Raw genomic sequence first — 22,284 nt, 5'->3', positions numbered from 1 at the left:
GGAGCTCCAGTCTTCTTAGTCGGAATGGTTTAATTTCACTATGTTTTGCAGCCTCGTTGATCGAGCCTATATTCCAGCTGTCTGCGCCCTACACAACTAAAAGTGTAGTTGGGCATTCATTTTGGTTGCTGCCTTTAGACTAGTTGAATTACACAATTCTCCCCTGAAATTACTGCGGATGTTAATCTTTCCAAGATTGTAGAATCCTTTATCTTTCTTCGTCTTTTCTATCCGAAACATGGTCAATGTCCTCCGACCCGGACCGGCTTATTGGTAGATCAACCCACCTTCTTTCTTCCCCCGATCACTGTCCATGCACACAGAAGGCAGAGGAGCGTTCATCATCACCAATTCGCACAAGCCATGCGCAATGTATACAATGTGAGGTGCAGCGGGTGAGTAGCCCAGTGACAGACGCCACTCTCAAGACCTTCGGCGCTGTCTCTCCATAGTTACAGGAGCCGTGACCCGTTCTAAATTCGGCCCAGAAGGTTCCGTAGTCTTTTCTAGCGTCACCCTGAATTGAGACACTATACCAAATTCCGCGTGGGAAAATCGTACCTAGTAAGTTTAGGCCGGAGCTCTCAAGATCCACCACTCTGGACCGGGATCTGACATTGCCACTAAAGGTTCTGACCAGCATCTAGCGGGTTCTAGCTGGACCACAGTAGCGTCTGACCAGCCTGTAAGGAAGCTCAGCGTAGACGCTAGAAACGGGGGATGTGCGGATCGTGGAGACCACGCGAAAGTTCCAATTTCATGGAGTGGGACTGGCGCTGCATAGCTTCATGTACCGTCAATCAGGAGCTGTGTAAATGCCGATGAGTCAAATTATTGGCGAATTTTGTTGCAATTAATAACTCAGTGGCTTGTCTAAAGGGTGGCAAGTTAAGATGCGTGAGGCGAAGGATGGGGCGAGGTGAATAGGGGGTAGATTAACTTCGCGTAATAATAGAAACCATTCCCCTGAAGAAGAGACGGTAATGTGAAGAAAAGTAAGGTAAAATTAGTTTCTTTGATTAAATGGAGCGGAGTCAACAATAAATGCATCCCCGGTACGGAGTAATTGTATCAAATATAGGGAAACTATAGAAGCGCATATATATGCATGATGTTGTAGTACGGAGTACGGAGTAAAGGGGCCGAAGGGACCCCCCTCGAAAGCACGAGGCAGGGTGTGAGCCTCCTCCACTGGCTGGTCATATTGTCAAGATCACTCGTGCACATCATCCACGAGTGCAAGTCGTAAATGTATTTCAAGAATTCAAATCTCAACAAATGAAGAATTTCTCCCAAATTGGTTCAGGGATAGCTCTACGGGTTCTCCACTTGAAAGTCTCCTAGCTCAGGTAGTAACGGGCCTAACGAGACGCGGCGTCTTGGTAAAAGGCCGGAGAGGAACATTCAGAATGGAAAAGGATTTAGAATGACGGACAGGGGAGCCGAGAGAGACTAGAGCAGTTGACCTTGCGATCAGTGATTCTGATTCGGTGGCGTTGACGGCTCCGGAAAAGACCCGATTTCCATCTCAATCAGGGGGCGGATCTTCAAAAAGAGAGGCTTAGGGGGCAAAGGAAGAATAGGGGATAGCGGGAGAAGTACAACATGAAAGAAATGACAGAAGTTAGTAGGGGAATAAGATTATATTCTATAATGATATGTTACATAGTGTATAGTTCAGTATTTTATATAGATCGAAAGATCCATCAGAATATATGCAAACAATAGAAGCTTGGGACGAACCAGAGAGTGCGATCATAAAAATAAAACCAATTCATTAAAATTGACATACTACACATTATATAGTCAGAGATTATAAGATTATAATGCATTTAACCAGTCCAAAAATATAATTATCCTGTCATTGGTATAATGCAAGTCCACTCTCAGGTACAAGGTCATAGAAGACCCAGGGGGGTAGATCGGAGACTATTATAATAATTGGAAGTATTTTTATAAAGTATTTAGGAAGTATTTATAAAGTATTATTATAAGTATTAAAGTATCTCATTGCCTAGATTCTGTTCACACACACACACACTCTCTCTGTATTATTTACTTGTCTCTCCTCTACTATCACCTCCTTACTCCTCTGTTCTTGGCGAATTTGTGGACTAACCCGCTTTCCGACTCTTCAAAACCATTCTTCTCTCCCCTCTTTTCTTTTAGATTTCTTGAGATCTGTCAACTGGATCTTTTTTTTTCCCTTTCGATCTCTTGGTTCATACCGTTTTGTGAGGGGGAAAAAGACAGGAAAAAAGTGACAAAAATCATCACAGAAAAGTCTCCTAAAAACCCCTCGAAAAACCACATCAAGAGGCAAAAAAAGGACAAGCAAAGGAAAAGAAAAAAAGGAAGAAAAAGAAAAAAAAAGAAACACACCCCTTTCTTGATGAACCGAACGAGAACTTGATCATTGCATCAGCGAGATTTTGAAGCAACTGAAAGCATTTGGTGTTCTCTTTGGAATCTTTTTGCGCTATTCAGTTTATTTTCTGCGGTCATTTTTCCCACCACTTTTCTCCCGGCTTTTAGTCCTAAGGTTTTCCCCATCCGCACAATCCCGTCTCGACGGTTCCTTTTCTGTGCAACCCTTGGATTTTCGCTCTTATGGTGGAGTAGTTTTTGCATTATTCTTTTTACATTGTTTGGTGGATATCACATTCCTCGCGGAATTCCTCGACCATGAGTTATCAACAAGATATGTATCACGAAGCCGCGCGATCCCCTGGCTCTCAACGACACCAACAACCTTTACATCGTCAACCTTCTCGTCAATTTGATGCCTACGGTGCCATGCCCACCAACTTGTACGAGGATCAAATGCGTTACGAGTCCGCTCGACTCGAGCGCTTGAACCCATCCATTCAGAACAACTACGGTGGCTATGATATCTCCGGCTCGCAAACTTGGAACCCAAATGGGTTCGCAAACGCACAAACCCTCGGAGGCATTCGGTCGGCTTCCGCCAGTCTGAAGCCTAATGCCCGAGGACGCACCGGTCTGCCCACGGTATGTTTGGTGGTGTTTTTTCTTCTCTCTCAATGAAAATCGTCTCCCCTATCCTTGCGATGAAAGGTACTAACATAACTTGTCAAGACGTGGTTAGATCAACAACCCAACATGCCTCAAGCATTCTCAAACTTGGGCCCTGGTCCGATTCAAAGCAGCGCCATGCGACCGGAACCCTCGGCTTCATCGGCCGACGACGACGAATTGATCCCAACCGCCATCGTCATCAAGAATATCCCATTCGCCGTGAAGAAGGAGCAACTCGTTCAATTAATGACTGAACTGAACCTGCCTCTCCCTTACGCCTTCAACTACCACTTCGACAACGGCGTTTTCCGGGGTCTGGCTTTCGCCAACTTCACCTCAGCCGAAGAGACAGCAACCGTGATCGAGGTGCTCAACCACTTTGAGCTGCAAGGCCGAAAATTGCGAGTCGAGTACAAGAAGATGCTGCCTCTTCAGGAGCGGGAACGTATCGAGCGCGAGAAGAGGGAACGACGTGGCCAGTTGGAGGAGCAACACCGTCCGATGGGAGGCGGTGGCGGTGGTCCTCAGCTTCAGACTCAGAGCTCCATGTCTTCGCTCACTTCGCACATTCCGGCCACTTCTCCCTCGCCCGTTTCGCAGCGTGGCCAAAAAATCGGTGGGTTACACACTAACTTATGCTTATTGAAAATTTGACCTTGTGTCGCTAACCAAACTTTTTTTTGTGTTCAGATGTGGACTTGAATGACACCCAGACCCTCTCCTACTACTCCCAGCTACTCCTTTTCAAGGAAGATACCGTTCGCGATTCTGTTATTTTCCCTCACAACCTTACCCCCTCCCAACGTCGCACGGTTCACACCCTGGCCCACAATATGGGATTGGGCCACGCATCCCGCGGCAGCGGCGAACAGCGTCAGGTTCAGGTCTTCAAGATCGCCGCTGGCGCTAACGTGAGCCCTCCCATGTCCTCCATCCCGCCCTCTGCACAGTCTGATAATGGTCGTCGCGGTCTCAACCGTGCGGCTACCATCGACTTCAGCGAGGCTCGTCAAGAAGCCGGAAATGGTTTCAACACTCTGCGTGGACAGAACTCCGGCTTTTTGGGCGTGATGGACTCCAACAATGGCAACTTTGCCAACGGTCAAAACCTGCGCGCTGCCAAGTCCTTCGCGGACTTGCGATCATACACCCCTTCGCCTGTGCCTTCTTCCGCCAGCTTCCCCGCTGCAATGCAGTCCAACGGCGCCCGCCTCCAGTACGACGGTGCGCAAACTGCAAACTCCAACACCCCTACCCTTACACCTGCTCAGTCTGGTTCTTCTCTTGGAATGCAGCGTGACGACAACCTGCTGGTCAACAGCCTGGGTGGCCTATCCCTCGGCACCGGTATCGGTGGCCCGAACTCCAGCCCCCGCCGCCTGCGGGGTATGTTCTCCTGGGAACAGGACAGCCAACAATCCAATGCCGGTGCTATTGGTAGCAACCGCGGCATGGGAATGGGCTATGAAGGTCAGCAAGAGCGCATGCCTGTTCGTCAGCCTCGCGGCCCTACCCCCGACAAAGGCACTGGGTTTCGCCGTCAAAACGGCCACCAAGCCCGCGGAAGTGATGAGCTCCGCACCAACTCCGGAGTAGAAATCATTGTGGAGTAAAAACATTGGACGAATTATTGAAGATGGCGAATTCCCCCTTTTTACCAGCATCCGACTGATTTGCCGCGAGACGAATACCACTTGTATTACGAGGCCTTCTGCGAATTACCGGCTTACGATTCGATGAGGGATGACGAGATGACAACCAAAAAAAAGACCAGAAAATCCTTTGTTTCGCTGATCTAGCCCAGTTTTTAGACGTTTCTTATTTTGGGGCAGCCCAACAGACACGCGGTTTGGATGAAATGCTTTTTTTGAACTCGCCAAAGTTTCGTCAAAAAGAACTCTGGACTTGTTTCTATTTATTTATCTTTTATCTTTTCTTTATCACTTTCAACTTCTTTTTTTCCGATATTGCGGGCGCCTTGCATGCAAATCCATGGCTTTCTATCATGCTGTGTCTGGCGGAATGAACTCCACGACCCCCATGCGGGACGCATACGAAGAATGAACCACAACCTTCTGCCAAAACAGAAGAAACGACAATACCAGCATCTTGCATATTCTTGTCTGTTTTGTACATGGGGTGACTCGCATCCGTTTTAATGTTTCTGGACAACCGCTTTCCCCTAATCCGTGGGAAATTCATGTTCGGTTCGTCCTGGTTGTGACATGTTTCTTTTGCCCTTTTCCGCGTTTGATTGCTTTCTTGTCTTTCGTCTCGCGATGACCCGAACAACTTTCAAACAGCTCTCTATATTGCCCATTTACGATTGCAATATCCCATTGTCTTGACTAGAAACAGATCTACCCGTGTGGATGCCTTGTGCGCTCTCTTCAAAGCTGTTGATGTATTCCCCCCAATCTCCTTTGAGAGGGTTTTATTCTCTTCATGTCTGTGTATCTTGCAGTCCAGGGATCTTTTTTTCATTTTGCCTTTTGTACTCAGAACCTCACAATTCAATCCATGTACCTTTTACTGCTAGTTAACTCTTGTAGTAGAGTATACTTTTAGTAAACACTCACTTACCCTCTGACTCTCCTTCGTAAAACCTTTGATCCTACAAGAAAAAACCCTCGTCTGACCTCAAATCAGATATCTAGGTTCAAACGCCAAGACCGTATGACGCGCTGCCGTTGCTTTGTTTATCTCGGAGTTATGCATGTTTGTCCCTGCCGATCCCCCGTGGCCCCAGCCAGCCTCCAATTTTAGGACTCCGTTACGTGCAAGGCTTCGGTGGGGCAGGCAATTCAACTCTAAGAGATGAACGAGCGAGATTCATCACATATCAAGACTATGCTGCCATGCTGGATACCGGCCTGACTCCTTGCTTTAGGAATGTGGTACGATCGGTCCAATCACGAAATGATTTCGCCCGGTGGACCTGGACAGGCCTGCTTACCAGCTCGTGCATAGTATAGAATAACTACATGTATGTTTTAACTTCTTTTGGAAAGGTCTGCAAGGTCAGGCTGCACATAAGGCTAGTTAGATAGTACGTTGTGGAAATGGTAAAAAGCACATCGAATCAGTATCAGTAAAATTCCCACTACCAGGATATCCCCATTTTCCCATTACAGCGCCCTATGAACTCGAAAAAATGATAGCAAATGAAAGCAAAGACCGGGGAATATCAGAAAATACATCGAAGCAGAGCGCCGTGAAGAACAAAGACGAGAGAGCCGGAAAGATGGGGGGTCGACCGGGTGTTCAAAAGTCGAGTCCCGCGAAAAGCAGGCCATCTTCCCACATTCTTTTCGGGTGTTGGTTTACTCGAGGGCGCCGCCCTTCTTCTTCTGCTCGACCTTCAGGAGGAGCGCACGGTTGATGCGGGGCAGAACACCACCGAAGGCGATGGTCGCGCGGATCAGGGTGTCCAGTTCCTCGTCACCACGGATGGCGAGCTGCAGGTGGCGCGGGGTGATACGCTTGACCTTGAGATCCTTGGCGGCGTTACCAGCCAGTTCGAGGACTTCGGCAGTTAGGTACTCGAGGACAGCGGTCACGTAGACAGCAGCTGGGGGTATTGGTTAGAGATGAGTTTGTTAGAGGGGAAATTTAAAGGGGCAGCATACCCTTAGCTCCGACACGCATCTTGTTCTGGGTGTTGTTCTTCAAAAAACGCTTGACACGACCACAGGGGAACTAAAGAGTGAATCGCGGTTAGTGTCATGTATTGCAGGAAACCTGGCGATTGAGAATACATGGCCGGCAGAGAGGGCATGCGAAAGCATAGAGCGAGGATCAAGGTTGCCTGGATCCGCCCCTATTGAGCAGCAATGAGGGACCGAGCCGACGCGTCGAAGTGGGATTTCATCGAGCCACTCATTGCCTGCATCGCACAACCACTCGCCACGACACATTTACCAATCCACCAACGATTAACCAAGCACGGGTTCAACTAACCTGCAGACCAGCCTTTGCGCTGTGAGACTTTTGGGCCTTCCCCGCAGCATCACCCTTTCCGCCCTTTCCACCGATAGACTTTCCCTTTCCGCCAGGCATTGCGAAAAATTAGTGCGAAAACGGTCGCTAAAATGTATAGTGTAGTAGGATAGAAGACCAAGAAGATCCTGCAGTTGGGTGGATGTGGAGGCGATTAAGAGTCAAGACACACGCGCGTTGTTGATGGATGGAGAAGTCAGAATGTGCCAGCGCCGGCTGAACCAAAAAGATAGTTGGCGCTAGTCCCAATGCGGCAATGGCCATCCCAAGCACTTTGGAAAATGCATCTGTCCATTTTCGCTGTAGTTGAGTATATTAGTAGAGTCAAAAGTCCGCTGTGATATACTTGGCCTTTGTCTTTGAGATTAAACGGTCGATTTGCTTTGGTCATGCGGGAGACACTGTCATTCTGCAAGTCAGTGCGTCTTGAATCCTTTTGAGTGCAATCTATGCCTCTAGAATGTATGGCAGACAGTCATTGATAAAGGTGTTTTGATTGCCATAATTCAGCCCATTATGCAACTTCAACCTAGACTGACACTCCACTTGTGGTGGTTGCTGGTCCTTTGCAAATAAGCTGGTCTGGTTTGAAGCTGGGCCATTGCACTCTGGGCAGCTATCAGCTATGACCAACGATGAGGGGAGCAGCACGTGATTTGGTGCCTCATTGATCGGGCAACAAGCTAATTTCGCCTCAGGCTCCAGGAAAAGAAGCCGGTAAGACTGTTCTTCCGATCTCCCTGACCTTCCAGAAATGCCAGGTGGCCCGCGTCTTTCAAGTTTTGCGTTGTTGTACTCCCCCATATTCAACTCATTTCCCCATATTGAAAAGTATCCGGCAAAATGGTGTCTCCTCAAATGTGTGTATTACTGATCTTCGACAATGAATCGCTTTTAATTCCGATTTACAAATGACTGACGATGATTGCAGCACCAACCTCGCCATCATCTTGGTGATGATGCAGCTGGCCAAGAAGGTTCCCTTTGAGGATCCTCAGGTCTTGATGCTGGTGCGCGGATGCTACATCCTCTCCAACATCTTGATCCTGGCTGTCTCTCTATACACCCAGTTCCAAATCAACAAAAAGAAGGGTATGTCGACCGATCGCGTGCTCCAGTGCGCCCGTTCAACCCCACAACTAACACGACCACAGATATGACGACTCTCAAGTACGTCGAGCCCGCCCCGATGGGTAGCACCGAGGAGCCCAAGCCTGTTACCACCACCAACATGGACTACGACAAGGGTCAGCTGCGCCAGCAGCTTCGCAGCCAGCTTATGGGTGTTGGCATGATGGGCGTGATGCACTTGTACTTCCAGTACACCAACCCTCTCCTGATCCAGTCCATCATTCCTCTGAAGGGTGCTTTCGAGTCCAACCTCGCCAAGATCCACGTTTTCGGAAAGCCCGCCACTGGTGATCTCGCCCGTCCCTTCAAGGCCGGCGGTGGCTTCATGTCCGCCGGTGCGCCTAAGACCGACAAGGCTTCCATCGATGCTGCTGAGAAGAACTGGCGCGGTGGTGTCAAGGAGGAGTAAATGGGAATTTCATTTTTAGGTCATCAATCGACTCTTCTACCCTGGCCGATTTGGATCATAGCACTTTTGCTGTATTCTCATTTGTACCATAAATCATCTTCTCAGGCCCTAGACCTGGACTTTATTTAATCATTGATAATTTTCCTGGCCACGTTTTCCTCTCATGATGTATAATACAAGTTTCTGTACTCCAAAAAACATGCGCTCATCATCCCATATGTCTGAGTGTCATGCCAGGAGTGTATGGGATTCCAGGCCCTTCGATGCCGATATGGCCTGATAAGTCACGGTGAACCCCTTCAGGTCAACGGGTTGTAAGCCGCTGATGAAATAACCTTGCAGCGACTAGAAGTGATTATCAATGACACCTGATTGTAGACTTGTGTCTCGTTGGTTGTGATCTATCATACTCGGATAGGCGGTTCCGTTGAGGCAAAAGAGATTTATAATCCACAAGGTGTTTTGGGGACCCCATAGTCATAACTGGCTCAGTTGTTTAAATCAAATCTCCAATAACAAAAAGACAATACTTAAAAAAAAAGAAAGAATAAAAATCTGTCCGATCCCGTGGCTGTATTGAGGATACCGGTGACTCCTTTAAGGATGGAGGTGAGCCACCAGCTTATATCACCATACTCGATCCGTCCACCGCAGTTAAGTAAATCAATTGACCCGCTTGTAAGTGGATGAACCTTTGGGGTTCATAGCTTATAAGAAATGAATATAATTTTAATTGGTTATAGTTATACGTTTCACTAAATAATTCTATGTTGTACACTGTAGCATATATACCTTAGTGGTGGTGGCCACATAACTTGTACTTTGGAGTGCCCCTCAGTCATAGCGTCATCCATCCCCCTCCATATAGTTCTTCCCACTTCCACCTTAGTCAATCTCGGAATCAACTCATAATGTTGTACCTAAGATTATCGTGATGAACTCCTTGTAACCGAGTAGGCAAAACATTCACGAGGAAATTCCCCGAGGCAGAGTAGTAACGACCCGACGAGAGTAGCTTGTAAGGAATCTCATTGGTAGACGGGAGCTACCGAGGGGCAGAGCAGGACCCCAATATCGTGGCTCTTCCTGTTTTGCCCGGTGTATGAAACCGGAAATGGTTGCTGGGCAGACATGCAAGCGGCAACAGTCGGGAAACAGCTCAGCCCTCCGATCTGGGGAGTTGCCGTGAGAAAGAGACCCCGTCCGTCTCTTCGGTGAGGGGTGACCTGTCTGTTGCGTCAGGCATTCATTAATCTTCCCCTCCCCCGCCAGACTTTTTTTCCTCTTCTTCTTTCTTCCATCTTTCCAATTGAATCCCCTTTTTGAATCAACTCTTTTTTATCACAGTGAGTTCTTCTGCTTCATACTTCTTTATCTCTTATCCCCTTCCACATCTAACCTTGCTCTAGTAAACCGCAATCATGGTTGTCCAAGTCGGTATCAACGGTTTCGGTCGTATTGGCCGCATTGTAAGTATATAGCTTCCATCAACTACATCGCATCCTTTGCTAACAGTATCCCCAGGTCCTCCGCAATGCGTAAGTTGCATCAAAAAATGACCGGGCAAAAAGAGCTCATTCTAACCCTCCCTCTAGTCTCAACGACTCCAACGTCCAGGTTGTCGCCGTCAACGACCCCTTCATTGAGATCAAGTACGCTGTATGTATCGCGCCAAAACCATCAGAGCTACATGGATGTCATGCTAATCGAAATCTCTTTTAATAGGCCTACATGCTGAAGTACGACTCCACCCACGGCCAGTTCAAGGGTGACATCAAGGTTGAAGGCGACGGTCTCCTTGTCAACGGCAAGAAGATTACCTTCTTCGCTGAGCGTGACCCCTCTGCCATCCCCTGGGGCAAGGCCGGTGCCGATTACATTGTTGAGTCCACCGGTGTCTTCACCACCGAGGAGAAGGCTAGTGCTCACTTGAAGGGTGGTGCCAAGAAGGTCATCATCTCCGCTCCTTCCGCCGATGCCCCCATGTTCGTTATGGGTGTCAACAACAAGTCTTACACCAAGGACATCAACGTTCTCTCCAACGCCTCTTGCACCACCAACTGCCTTGCTCCCCTCGCCAAGGTCATCAACGATAAGTTCACTATTGTTGAGGGTCTCATGACCACCGTCCACTCCTACACCGCCACCCAGAAGACCGTTGACGCTCCTTCCTCTAAGGACTGGCGTGGTGGCCGTACTGCGGCCCAGAACATCATTCCCTCCTCCACCGGTGCCGCCAAGGCTGTCGGCAAGGTTATCCCCGAGCTTAACGGCAAGCTCACCGGTATGTCCATGCGTGTGCCCACCGCCAACGTCTCCGTTGTCGACCTTACTTGCCGCATCGAGAAGGGAGCCTCCTACGAGGAGATCAAGGCTGTCGTCAAGGCTGCCTCCGAGGGCGAGCTCAAGGGTGAGTTTTATTTCTCCCCTTATAACTATCTCCATAACATACTAATCTCTATCAGGAATTCTCGGCTACACTGAGGACGAGATCGTCTCCACCGATCTTAACGGTGACGACCACTCCTCCATCTTCGATGCCAAGGCTGGTATCGCCCTTAACGCCAACTTCATCAAGCTTGTCTCCTGGTACGACAACGAGTGGGGTTACTCCCACCGTGTTGTTGACCTCATCTCCTACATTGCTGGCGTTGATAGCCAGTAGGAATCAGGACAGCGTCCTGGGGTCAGAAGTGTTCTTTAAGATGGGTTCCTTGTTGCAATGCCTCCAAATGTGGGTGCTGGATAGGGAATTCGCCTTGTAGACAAAAACAAGATGATAACGTCATTTAATGAAACGAAACCATTTCCAGTTCAAACCTTCCCTTTTTCTTTGTAGGCAGTCAATGATGCAACTTTCACATCATAGACTTAATAATTTGTGTACATTCTGTTGATAAAATTGCGACACTTTTTGAGACATGACTTTGATTGTCATCAGTTCGCTATTTGCCTTCCATACATCTTTCCGTTAGGCTTTTTTCAAGTTTTTCATTTTCTTTCTTTCTTTGTTTCTTTATATGGAGTCTCTTCCTGTTGCCCTTACAATGGTGCACATATAGCACGCATATTTGTATGTGGTATCATATATTCAAGTCGTGATTGAGTGGCGATTACTGAGCTATATTTGAACCCGTCATATGGTAGATGATAAGCCCGCAAGGCCTCTAAAACAAGAAAGTCACTAAGTCAGCACATAGTGATCGCCCAGCGCCCACTAAACTGCACCCCACTACTCCATTAACAGTGGCGGTCAAGTCGGCGGTGAGCCGCGAATTGTCTGGCAATAAGAAAGACTGGCCCAAAAGGGATCCAACATGAACATTGATCCATTCCCATTGGCACTCGGCCAACTTGAATACTCGATTCGTCATTTCTGTTCCCTACGTGGACGTTTGAAACTGTAATTGTTTCCAACAAACGTTTGATTAGCGGTCACTTTCGCTTTATTGCGCGCCGTGTGAATTGCTTTGTCCTAAGCTAATCTACGGCAGGAGGTGCTTGTATACCCCTAATATTGGCTTGCAGATATTGGAATCCAATGATTTTCTGCAATTCTCACTTTGTCTAAGAATTGCTCTACATCTGGAACATTTGACCGTTTGGTCTGCTTTGCCTTCTACTGTGGAAGGCAGACTCGAAAGCGTGGCTTAGAGCATCAGCCAATCGAAGCATCATCTGGTTGATATCAATCTCTATAAAAACCAAAAAAGCTTCACAAAACATCCTGTTGCTACTTGGTAATGAGCCAATAAGCACCAAGTTTAACCTGATTTAAAGAAGGGCTTTCCTGCGACCCCTACATTATGGATGAGGACGAGGATACGGTCATGAGTGATTCCCATACTCTCCCCGCCTTACCTTCCAATCCATCTCTCACCCAAACTCTTCCCACACATCTGACCCACCAACCTACCCCAACTCTTACACCCTCTTTCATCCCCCAAGTTCCTGCATCCCCATCACCCGGCTCTGATTTATCTCAGCCCAGAGGTTCAGGAATGGCTCCTCCTGATCGTTTGGCCAAGGCCAGTGATACTGGCAGCTCTTCTGCCGATCAGTTCTTGAAACGTGATAGCCTGGTTGAGTCGAACTCGGACTGGTCTGATGAAGAAGACACGGCGAAGGCCGGTCTTCCTCTGGCATCGCTTGCCACTGGTCTTTGCTATGACCATCGCATGCGCTACCACTGTGAAGTCAACCCACAGAGTGATGTTCATCCAGAGGACCCCAGACGTATCTATTACATCTACAAAGAACTTTGCCGCGCTGGTCTTGTCGATGATGATGAATCGTCTCGTCCTTTGGCGCCGAAAACTCTAGAGCGGATCGCTGCTCGTGATGCAACTGAAGAAGAAATCACTCTTGTTCACACTGATGCCCATTACGCGTTTGTTCAAAGCACAAAAGGTATGTACTGGCCACTGACTGACTTTTCTCTGACATTCCCTGACTTGACTTTAGAAATGCCCAATGAAGAACTGATCAACCTGGAGAAAAGCCGCGATTCTATTTATTTCAACAAATTGACATTTGCTTCGGCTCTACTATCTGCCGGAGGCGCCATCGAGACATGCATGGCTGTCGCCCAACGTCGGGTCAAGAACGCCATAGCCGTTATTCGTCCTCCTGGTCATCATGCCGAAGATGACGCCGCGATGGGATTCTGTCTATTCAACAACGTGTCGGTTGCAGCACGTGTCTGTCAAAATAAGTTAGGAGACGCGTGCCGGAAGATTATGATTCTCGACTGGTTAGTCCCTTGATATGATAGACGATCCACGAACCTAAGTACTAACTTCGTTCAGGGATGTTCATCATGGTATGCTGCAATTGTATGACTCGGCGTTTTGACTTACAGACTCACATTAAATAGGCAACGGTATTCAGAAGGCATTCTACAACGATCCTAATATTCTTTACGTTTCTATTCACGTGTATCAGGGCGGTGGGTTCTATCCCGGTGGCCCGGCAGGAGATTGGGATCAATGCGGTGTAGGCGCTGGAATTGGAAAGTGAGTCTCTTGAAATCCCCCCACCGAATGGCTCTCACAAATTTCAGAAATGTCAATATTCCCTGGCCTGACCAGGGCATGGGCGATGGTGACTACATGTATGCCTTCCAAGAAGTGGTGATGCCCATCGCCCAAGAATTTGATCCTGACTTGGTCATCAGTAAGCGAACTCTCTTATTATCGATGTGCGCCACCTAACCTTGATAGTTGCGGCTGGCTTTGATGCTGCCGCCGGTGATGTCCTGGGTGGCTGCTTCGTCTCGCCATCTTGCTATGCTCAAATGACTCACATGCTTATGACCCTTTCCCATGGAAAGCTGGCTGTCTGCTTGGAAGGTGGATACAACTTCAAGTCTATCTCGAAGTCGGCTCTGGCCGTGACCAAGACCCTTATGGGCGAACCTCCCGACCGCCTGCTGGATAGTTCCCCCACGGAATCTGCGATTGCAACCGTCCACCGAGTCAGAAGTATCCAGTCCCAGTATTGGTCTCGTCTGTATCCCAAGACAGCCACTCACCCTGTCTACGGAGACAGACTTCATGGTAAGAACTATGGAACACTATTTCGAATTTGCCTGCTCATTTATTACCCAGATGTCATCCGCCTCTTCCAGTCCAATCAGCTGTATGAAATCTGCAAGCTGACCCCCCTGCATATCTACCGCACCTCCATCTCCAAATCATTTGAAAAACAGGTCTTGGCTAGGTAAAGTCCCATTGCATGCCCTGAATATTCTCGCTTAAGGCTCACCACACGGCAGTCCCAATTACCACAAGGCCGTGCCACTTGTTGTCATCTTCCATGACCCGTAAGTATTTCTATCGCAAGCACACCATTGTTTGCCTAACATTATGCAGGCCTGAGCTCATGGGACAAACTCACCCCGTGTCTAATAAAATGGAAGCCCACAATGTCTGGATGGTATGTTAATCAAACTCACCGCGGCAGTCTAACATCTGCTAACCAAGAGAAAGGCTGATTCTCTGAAGGATTATATTAAGTGGATCACGGATAAGGAATACGCAGTGATTGATGTGAACATCCCCAAGCACGTCACCCGCCACGGAGTAAGTTTGGCCATGAAACGATGCATATGTATGTATCATCAACTAATCCACCATCCTAGGAACCTGGCCGCTTCGCGGGAGAGGACGAAGATCGCCCAACTGCCACCGAAGAACTGGCCGGATACTTGTGGGACAACTACATCGATGCAAACCAAGCCACTGAGATATTCCTACTAGGCGTTGGCAATGCCTTCTTCGGTGTTGTGAACTTGCTGATCAACAGGGAAAACCTGTACAAGCGCGTCAACGCAGTCGTCTCGTTTGTGTCTGAAAGCCCTGTTCGCGCGGTCGCTTCCCACACCCAAACCTGGCTATCAAAGTGGTATCGTGATCACTCCATGGTGTTTGTTTCGAATACCCACGGCGTCTGGTCTGCCTCCGGCCGTCCATCGAAACGTTATGGAAACCTCATTCAATCTCCCAAATCGAGTCTGAATGAAATGCTCGACGAACATAAGGAAGAGGTGTTCTCGTTTATCTCCGAGCGGGCGGATAAGGAAGAGTCTGACGCAGAGCATTCTTGATCTGATTTGCGATCGGTTGATCGAGTGCATGGTGCATGGTGCAAGGTGCATGGAACGCGATCATCGAATTTTGAGTATTGATTCTTTTTTTCTCCCATAGCCTACTAATGAGATGTTTGAGACTACTTTCTTTCTGCTTGTAGTATACATCAGAGGTCTGTATCCATAATAGTGTTCACAAGTCTAGGCCAAATAGTCGTTTGAAATAATCCATAGATCCAGGATCATAAGACACAAAAAGATCTGATAGCAGAAGTTTATGAGATTCTCTGTCCATTTTTCACTTAACACTCCAAAAATTCCAGTCTTTTTCCCTCTCGTTCTACTGTGAACTGCCGTTTTTCCGAGAAGGTCAGCTGCAAGCTACACCATCTTTGAATTTGAGACAATTAGGCAACCCTGGTGTGACACATCACCAACCATAATGTGACAGACATTCTAGCGGTGACTTAAAGACATATTAATTGTATCTAAATATGTACATATGTAGTCATAGTCTTTCTTAGCAAAGAAACCCTAGGTAGACAGGCTCTCCGGCTCGATGCATCTAGTTCCCATTGTGGCGCTGATCTGCACGCTTCCCCATGTAGCGATGTCTCACTTATTACCCCAGAGTATAAGCGTGGCACAACTTGGTTTCGTCTCTTTACGCCTCAAGGCCCCTTATTATCTTCGTGTCTCTCCACTCTTGGCATGCACCACAAGAAAGAGCAGTACCTAAGGATCGGGTCGGAGCGCCCTGAGACATCGCATTCTTGCTTCATGGGTTACCACTTTGCTCTCGTATCGCTTTAAAGCCTGTTATGACATGGCATGCGGGGTTATCGTAAGAATTCACCTCCGACTTCCGATCCTGTGATGGATGGCCTGACCACAACACAAGTGCTTTGGTACTTCGATTGGTCTATTTGAGATGAAATGTCTTAGAATGAATGAAGGTGAGATGAATTCTCCCAGTTGAAAATCATGCTTTGAGGATCGAGTCTATCCTCCGGTCGAAAAGGGCCCGAGGTTGGCTGCACTATGCCTGCCACAGAGAAACTATATAAGGGACCTTGAGGGCTGCTCCAGAGAGTCATTATCATCAGTACAATCAAAGAAATCCATCCCACCTCAAACGACTACTTTTATACCACGATGCACTTTTCTACAGCTGTCATTGCCTCGGTTGCGGCTCTGGCTCCTCTCGCCAGCGCCGTCGGCAACGCCATCGTCACCAACAACTGCAACTTCCCCGTTTATGTCTGGTCGGTTGGTGGAAGCGTTGGACCAAAGCAAACCCTCCAACAAGGTCAGACCTATACCGAGGCACTGCACCATGACGCTGCCTCTGGCGGTATCTCGCTCAAAATCACAACTGTCGACAACGGCTTGTACAACGGCAGTCCTCAGACCAACTTCGCCTACACCTTGGATCCCGGTACTGTCTGGTATGATCTTTCGGATGTCTTTGGCGACCCATTCTCTGGCAAGCCGATTGTCGTGCGGCCTACCGTTTCTTCTTGCCCTAACCTCTGTTGGGCGCAGGGCGTCAACCCCGGAGGTAGCCAGGTCAAGAGCTGCACGTCAGATGCAAGTGTCAATTTGAATCTCTGCGCAGCAAAATGCTAAGCGCGGAGCTTTGTTTCATCTAATATGCTAATAACGACGTCTAATGGTGATTGGGGGCGATGCAGAACGTGGGGGGGGAGGGGGGGGGGTTTAGACTTGCGGGGAAGAATGAGGCTTAGGACCAGTGATGAGCTTACGCGCATATGTAGCTAATTGTGGATAATAATGGAGAGATATGATAAGTCCACAAACCAATCCACCAAACAACTCATCCAAGTCTGCCTTGTGGGAAGTTCCGCCACCATTGATTCCATAGGTCTAAAAAGCGCTTGCTAGGGCTGCGAGAGCCTATCACCGCCTCGGCACACGGGGCAGTATTTAGTATTTGAATCGCAATCATTCTTCATCAGCATCACAATCCCCCCTCGGTTGACTTTACAACAATTTCCCTCCTATTCTTGTATCATTCACATTCACAATTTGCATCCCGTTGTACACATTCGACATATATATATTCCCACATATTTGGACTCTTTGGAATTTCAAGTGCATAGACCTTATCAGTCACGTCATTGGTCTTTCCCCTTGGTAACATTGAATGCCTCCAAGGTCCTCTGCAGCAAATCTGTGTTACAGTCTTACTTGCAGTCTAACTCGTCCTCATTCTGCCCTGTTGTCACGCAAGATCGTGACTAGTCTTCGCTGCTTACGGCCCGTATCTTTTCCGAATCCATCCTCCGTTCATTGGCGCTCTTTCTCTGCTTCCACCCCTACCTCTTTTACCACATCCCAGATCATGGCTCAAATCGAGCGCATTACAGAGGATTTGCAGAGGCCGGAGCTTGATGACCGCACATACCGGGTTATTCGTCTGCCAAACAAGCTCGAGGCCCTCCTGGTGCATGATCCCGACACTGATAAGGCCAGCGCCTCTGTTAATGTCAATGTGGGCAATTTCTCGGATGATATTGACATGCCAGGGATGGCTCATGCTGTAGAGCATTTGCTATTCATGGGGACAAAAAAGGTAAGCCCCATTGCTATGATTGCCACTCTGTCAGCCGAAGCAAATATTGATTGGATTCGCGTTGGTAGTACCCTAAGGAAAACGCATACAGCCAGTACCTAGCATCCCACTCCGGTTCTTCAAACGCCTACACAGCCGCCACCGAAACGAACTACTTTTTTGAAGTGGCTGCAACAGGCGACCCTAGTACCCCGAAATCCAGTGGATACAGTACCCCGGCCGAGACGAATGGTAATAATGGTGTTCTATCTAATGGGGATGGATTAGAGGGCAAGTCACCTTTGTATGGTGCATTGGATCGGTTTGCCCAGTTTTTTCACTCTCCGCTGTTTCTAGAGTCAACCCTAGAGCGTGAGCTGCAAGCGGTGGATTCTGAGAATAAAAAGAACCTTCAGAGTGACATGTGGCGTTTGATGCAACTCAACAAGTCTCTCTCGAACCCTAAACATCCCTACAGTCACTTCTCGACTGGTAATCTGCAGACTTTGAAGGAAGATCCACAGAAGCGTGGTCTAGAAGTCCGCAGTGAGTTCATCCGTTTTTACGAGAAGCACTACTCAGCCAACCGTGCGAAGCTGGTTGTTTTAGGACGCGAGTCTCTGGACACGCTGGAACAGTGGGTCGATGAGCTTTTCTCTGGCGTTGAGAATAAGGACCTTGCTCAGAACCGCTGGGATGATGTGCAGCCCTTCACCGAGAAGGATATGTGTACGCAGGTTTTTGTGAAGCCCGTGATGGATGCTCGCTCCATGGATCTGTACTTTCCCTTCCTTGATGAGGAGGATATGCATGACACTCAGCCCAGCCGGTACATCAGCCATCTGGTTGGTCACGAGGGCCCGGGAAGTGTTCTCTCTTACCTTAAGGCTAAGGGCTGGGCCAACGGCTTGTCTGCAGGTGCTATGCCCGTCTGCGCCGGGGCGGCATTCTTCACCATCTCCGTGCGCCTGACTCCCGAGGGATTGAACAAGTACCAGGAAGTTGCTAATGTGATCTTCGAGTATATTGCGATGATCCAACAGCGTGAGCCGGAGCAATGGATCTTCGATGAAATGAAGAACCTTGCTGAGGTTGAGTTCCGCTTCAAGCAGAAGACCCCGGCAAGTCGCTTCGCCAGCCGACTGAGCAGTGTTATGCAGAAGTCCCTACCTAGGGAATGGCTGCTGAGCAGTTCCTTGTTGCGTCGATTTGACTCCGATTTGATCAAGAAGGCACTCAGTTACCTGCGGGCGGACAATTTCCGCCTTGTCATTGTGTCCCAGAACTTCCCAGGCACATGGGATCAGAAGGAGAAGTGGTATGGCACTGAATACAAGGTCGAAAAGATCCCCCAGGAGTTCTTGGGTGGTCTCCAAAAGGCCCTAGAGTCAACTGAAACTTCTCGGACTTCCGATATCCACATGCCTCACCGCAACGAGTTCGTACCGACCAGACTGTCTGTGGAAAAGAAGGAGGTTGCCGAGCCAGCTAAGACCCCAAAGTTGATCCGCCATGACGACCGGGTGCGTTTGTGGTACAAGAAGGATGACCGTTTCTGGGTGCCCAAGGCTACTATCGAGGTTACGCTCCGTAACCCTCTCGTGGTGACCACCCCTGCCAACATCATCAAAACGAAGCTATACTGTGCGTTGGTGCAGGACTCGTTAGATGAATACTCTTACGATGCTGAGCTTGCTGGATTGGACTACCATCTTTCCTCCAACCCCTTGGGTTTGGATATCTCCGTGAGCGGATACAATGACAAGATGTCTGCCCTTCTTGACAAGGTCCTCAACACCATGCGTGGACTCCAGATCAACCAGGACCGGTTCACCATCATCAAGGAGCGTTTGACGAGAGCATTCCGCAACGCTGAGTATCAGCAACCTTACTACCAAGTTGGCGATTACACTCGTTACATCCTTGCTGAACACGGCTGGGTAAACGAGCAGTTACTTGAAGAGCTAGAGCATATTGAATGCGAGGACGTGGTCAAGTTCTTCCCCCAGCTGATTGAGCACACCCACATTGAAGTCCTGGCCCATGGAAACTTATACAAGGAGGATGCTCTGCGCATGACGGATTCTATTGAGAAGATCTTGGGAGGGCGTCCTCTGCCTCCGTCTCAGTGGTACTTGCGCCGCAACATGACCCTTCCCCCCGGTTCCAACTACACTTATCCCCGCGCGCTCAAGGACCCGGCCAATGTCAATCACTGCATCGAGTACTACCTATACATCGGACTCTTCTCCGATGATCTCCTGCGCTCCAAGCTCCAGCTGTTCGCACAGTTGACAGAGGAGCCCGCATTCGACCAGCTGCGTAGCAAGGAGCAGCTCGGATATGTCGTGTGGAGCGGCGCACGGTACAGTGCCACCACCATGGGCTACCGGGTCATCATCCAGAGTGAGCGTACGGCCCAGTTCCTCGAGTCCCGCATTGAGTCTTTCCTTCGTGAATTCGGTCCCATCCTCGAGAAGATGCCCGAGGATGAATTCGAAGGCCACAAGCGCAGCGTTGTCAACAAGCGCTTGGAAAAAGTCAAGAGCCTGAGCCAGGAGACTGGTCGTTACTCGTCGCGCATCGGCTCTGAGTATTTCGATTTCCTGCAGCACGAGACCGATGCGGCGAATGTACGTACGCTTTCCAAGGCCGACCTCGCCGCCTTCTACCGTCAATACATTGATCCCTCCTCTACCACGCGCGCCAAACTCGCCATTCACTTAAACGCCCAAGCAGGTGCCCAGGACGACGCGAAGCCATCCAAACAGCGCGCCAGCCTTGTCACAGCCCTCAACAAGCAACTAGAGACCGCTGGCATTACTATCGACGCTAGTCGTTTCGCATCTGCATTTGACGAGGTGGAGACCACCGTCGTCGACAAGTCCCAAATCGTATTCGTTGTCAAGAACTTCCTCGCCATCGAGAAGAGCCTGTCCCAGCAGGAGATCGAGCCCGTTCTCGAGAAGCTTGAGCAGACCATTGGCCCCAAGTTGAAGGAGCTGGGACTTGGCTCTGGCGCTGATGAGCAAGGCTCCGCTAATGGCAATGGCGTGCCTAAGCCTATCGTCATTACTCATGTTCCTGCTTTCAAGGCTAGCTTGCCTGTCAGTGCTGGTCCTGTTCCTGTTATAGATCTGTCTGAGTACGAAGATTTTGATGCTAAGCTTTAAACCTGTGTTTTGGGGATGGGTCCGGTGTTGGTCTGGTGCATGATATGAGAGTTGGGTGTTGTGGAGATTTCGTATAGTCACGGAAAGAAGACAATAATCAAAGAACTTACATACGTACGAATCTCATTACCCGTCATTTCTAATACATTCCAACCTACGATATATCACCAAGTACCTAATACTGATTCCCCATTTTATTTTGGTGTTCACCGGTCGCTTTTTGAGCACGGAGTAAATATTGAGTATGCATTTACTCTCCCAACGGTCCCAGATTCGTCCGACATGCCAAGGTGGAGCCCTGGAGGGACCAGGAACGTGGTGTTAGCCTTACGGCCGATAGTTTTCGAGCCTGGTATCCGCTATACCTAATGCTAACGACGACAATAGGTACCGGATAGAAGATGACCTATGTAATCTTACCTAGGTAGAATAGCGCTCGTTGATACGTTGAAAGTTGCGAATTGTCATAAAACAGGATAATATAGAAGCTATAATATTGTCTATGTTATTTGGAAAGCTATTGCATAGAAGTATGTTCTAAGAGTTCACACTAGATAGGTTTTTACAACCAGCTATGGCAATGGAGGAGAAGTAGATAGATAGATCAGAGCTGCACTAATTCAGTACATGGAAAGAGTAGAAGTAAATGGCTTAAGCGAACACAAAGATTGGGGCAACCTGGCTATATGTGTGGATTGTTTATTTGTGACACTTTCCTGTTGTTTGTTCATCATTGAATGATGGCGTGGATATAAGGCGGTCTCAAAGATTGTCAAATGTGCTGGTTACCTAAGGTTAATGCCTGAAGATGCTTTATTTCCGACCGCTTTTTTGACCGCTCCATATCATGTATTCTAAACATTCCCATCCATGAAGCTATTCCTACTACATAGACCAGCATCGCCCGATCACCTGTGGGAAGCGTTTCGATTATCAGAACAGCGCGGAAGCGAGGTCAATTTCAAACTTAGGACGCAACTACTTCGCCACTTCGGAACCAATGGGAGGCGGATATGAGAGTAAACACAATTTTGTACGGATGGTGCGAATGACTTCAACGCCTGGACTTAGGATTGCATGCGATCTTGTATAGTTAGTGGCATCAGATTCATTGAAATGTGACACATTAAAGCCTACAAACATGCCCTACCCAATTATGAATTTGACATCCATACACAAACAACGAGGACTCACCCATGAATTATACATGTTTTATCTATTTCTTTATATCACAATGATACCAGAGCGCCATATTTTACACACCATGTGCATTGAAATTGCAACGAACTTCCTCGCCCGAGCTCAGCCCGATACGTGCGTCTTTATCCAGCTGGTAGGTAGCCCTTTGTAGGCGGTCAATGGCAGAAGA

At 48.4% G+C, this 22,284-nt stretch overlaps 7 protein-coding genes across 7 annotated transcripts; 6 read left to right on the top strand and 1 right to left on the bottom strand.

Annotated features, from left to right (window-relative positions):
• Window positions 1-2,685: 2,685 nt before the first annotated feature.
• N7529_010895 (uncharacterized protein) lies at window positions 2,686-4,652 on the top strand (the record flags this gene model as incomplete). The annotated part of the gene is made up of 3 exons (XM_057246422.1): window positions 2,686-3,012; window positions 3,100-3,655; window positions 3,730-4,652. 3 exons carry the CDS (start codon window positions 2,686-2,688, stop codon window positions 4,650-4,652), a joined length of 1,806 nt encoding a protein of 601 aa, XP_057091771.1.
• A 1,710-nt stretch (window positions 4,653-6,362) lies between these two features.
• htz1 (histone H2AZ) lies at window positions 6,363-7,126 on the bottom strand (the record flags this gene model as incomplete). The annotated part of the gene is made up of 3 exons (XM_057246421.1): window positions 7,000-7,126; window positions 6,669-6,738; window positions 6,363-6,610 (listed from the first exon to the last, which is right to left on the bottom strand). Exons 1-3 carry the CDS (start codon window positions 7,096-7,098, stop codon window positions 6,363-6,365), a joined length of 417 nt encoding a protein of 138 aa, XP_057091770.1. The 5' UTR covers window positions 7,099-7,126.
• A 755-nt stretch (window positions 7,127-7,881) lies between these two features.
• Window positions 7,882-8,578, top strand: N7529_010893 (PHO88 family protein; the record flags this gene model as incomplete). Its single annotated transcript, XM_057246420.1, has 3 exons — window positions 7,882-7,898; window positions 7,970-8,130; window positions 8,193-8,578. 3 exons carry the CDS (start codon window positions 7,882-7,884, stop codon window positions 8,576-8,578), a joined length of 564 nt encoding a protein of 187 aa, XP_057091769.1.
• Window positions 8,579-9,999: 1,421 nt separating this feature from the next.
• Window positions 10,000-11,243, top strand: gpdA (glyceraldehyde 3-phosphate dehydrogenase GpdA; the record flags this gene model as incomplete). Its single annotated transcript, XM_057246419.1, has 5 exons — window positions 10,000-10,047; window positions 10,103-10,116; window positions 10,174-10,237; window positions 10,304-10,988; window positions 11,044-11,243. The coding sequence occupies 5 exons, from the start codon at window positions 10,000-10,002 to the stop codon at window positions 11,241-11,243; spliced, it is 1,011 nt and encodes a 336-aa protein (XP_057091768.1).
• A 1,141-nt stretch (window positions 11,244-12,384) lies between these two features.
• Window positions 12,385-15,185, top strand: hdaA (histone deacetylase hdaA; the record flags this gene model as incomplete). The annotated part of the gene is made up of 11 exons (XM_057246418.1): window positions 12,385-12,988; window positions 13,043-13,331; window positions 13,387-13,400; window positions 13,455-13,593; window positions 13,641-13,753; window positions 13,801-14,136; window positions 14,188-14,299; window positions 14,355-14,402; window positions 14,452-14,515; window positions 14,569-14,661; window positions 14,721-15,185. 11 exons carry the CDS (start codon window positions 12,385-12,387, stop codon window positions 15,183-15,185), a joined length of 2,277 nt encoding a protein of 758 aa, XP_057091767.1.
• A 1,137-nt stretch (window positions 15,186-16,322) lies between these two features.
• N7529_010890 (putative BYS1 domain protein) lies at window positions 16,323-16,796 on the top strand (the record flags this gene model as incomplete). Its single annotated transcript, XM_057246417.1, has 1 exon — window positions 16,323-16,796. One exon carries the CDS (start codon window positions 16,323-16,325, stop codon window positions 16,794-16,796), a length of 474 nt encoding a protein of 157 aa, XP_057091766.1.
• A 538-nt stretch (window positions 16,797-17,334) lies between these two features.
• Window positions 17,335-20,915, top strand: N7529_010889 (uncharacterized protein; the record flags this gene model as incomplete). The annotated part of the gene is made up of 2 exons (XM_057246416.1): window positions 17,335-17,763; window positions 17,832-20,915. The coding sequence occupies 2 exons, from the start codon at window positions 17,335-17,337 to the stop codon at window positions 20,913-20,915; spliced, it is 3,513 nt and encodes a 1,170-aa protein (XP_057091765.1).
• Between the last annotated feature and the right edge of the window lie 1,369 nt (window positions 20,916-22,284).

This window comes from Penicillium soppii (genome assembly GCF_028829465.1).
Source record: "Penicillium soppii strain IBT 18220 chromosome Unknown utg000010l, whole genome shotgun sequence".
Taxonomy (NCBI): Eukaryota; Fungi; Ascomycota; class Eurotiomycetes; order Eurotiales; family Aspergillaceae; genus Penicillium; species Penicillium soppii.
This window is presented reverse-complemented; position numbering and strand designations above follow the sequence as displayed.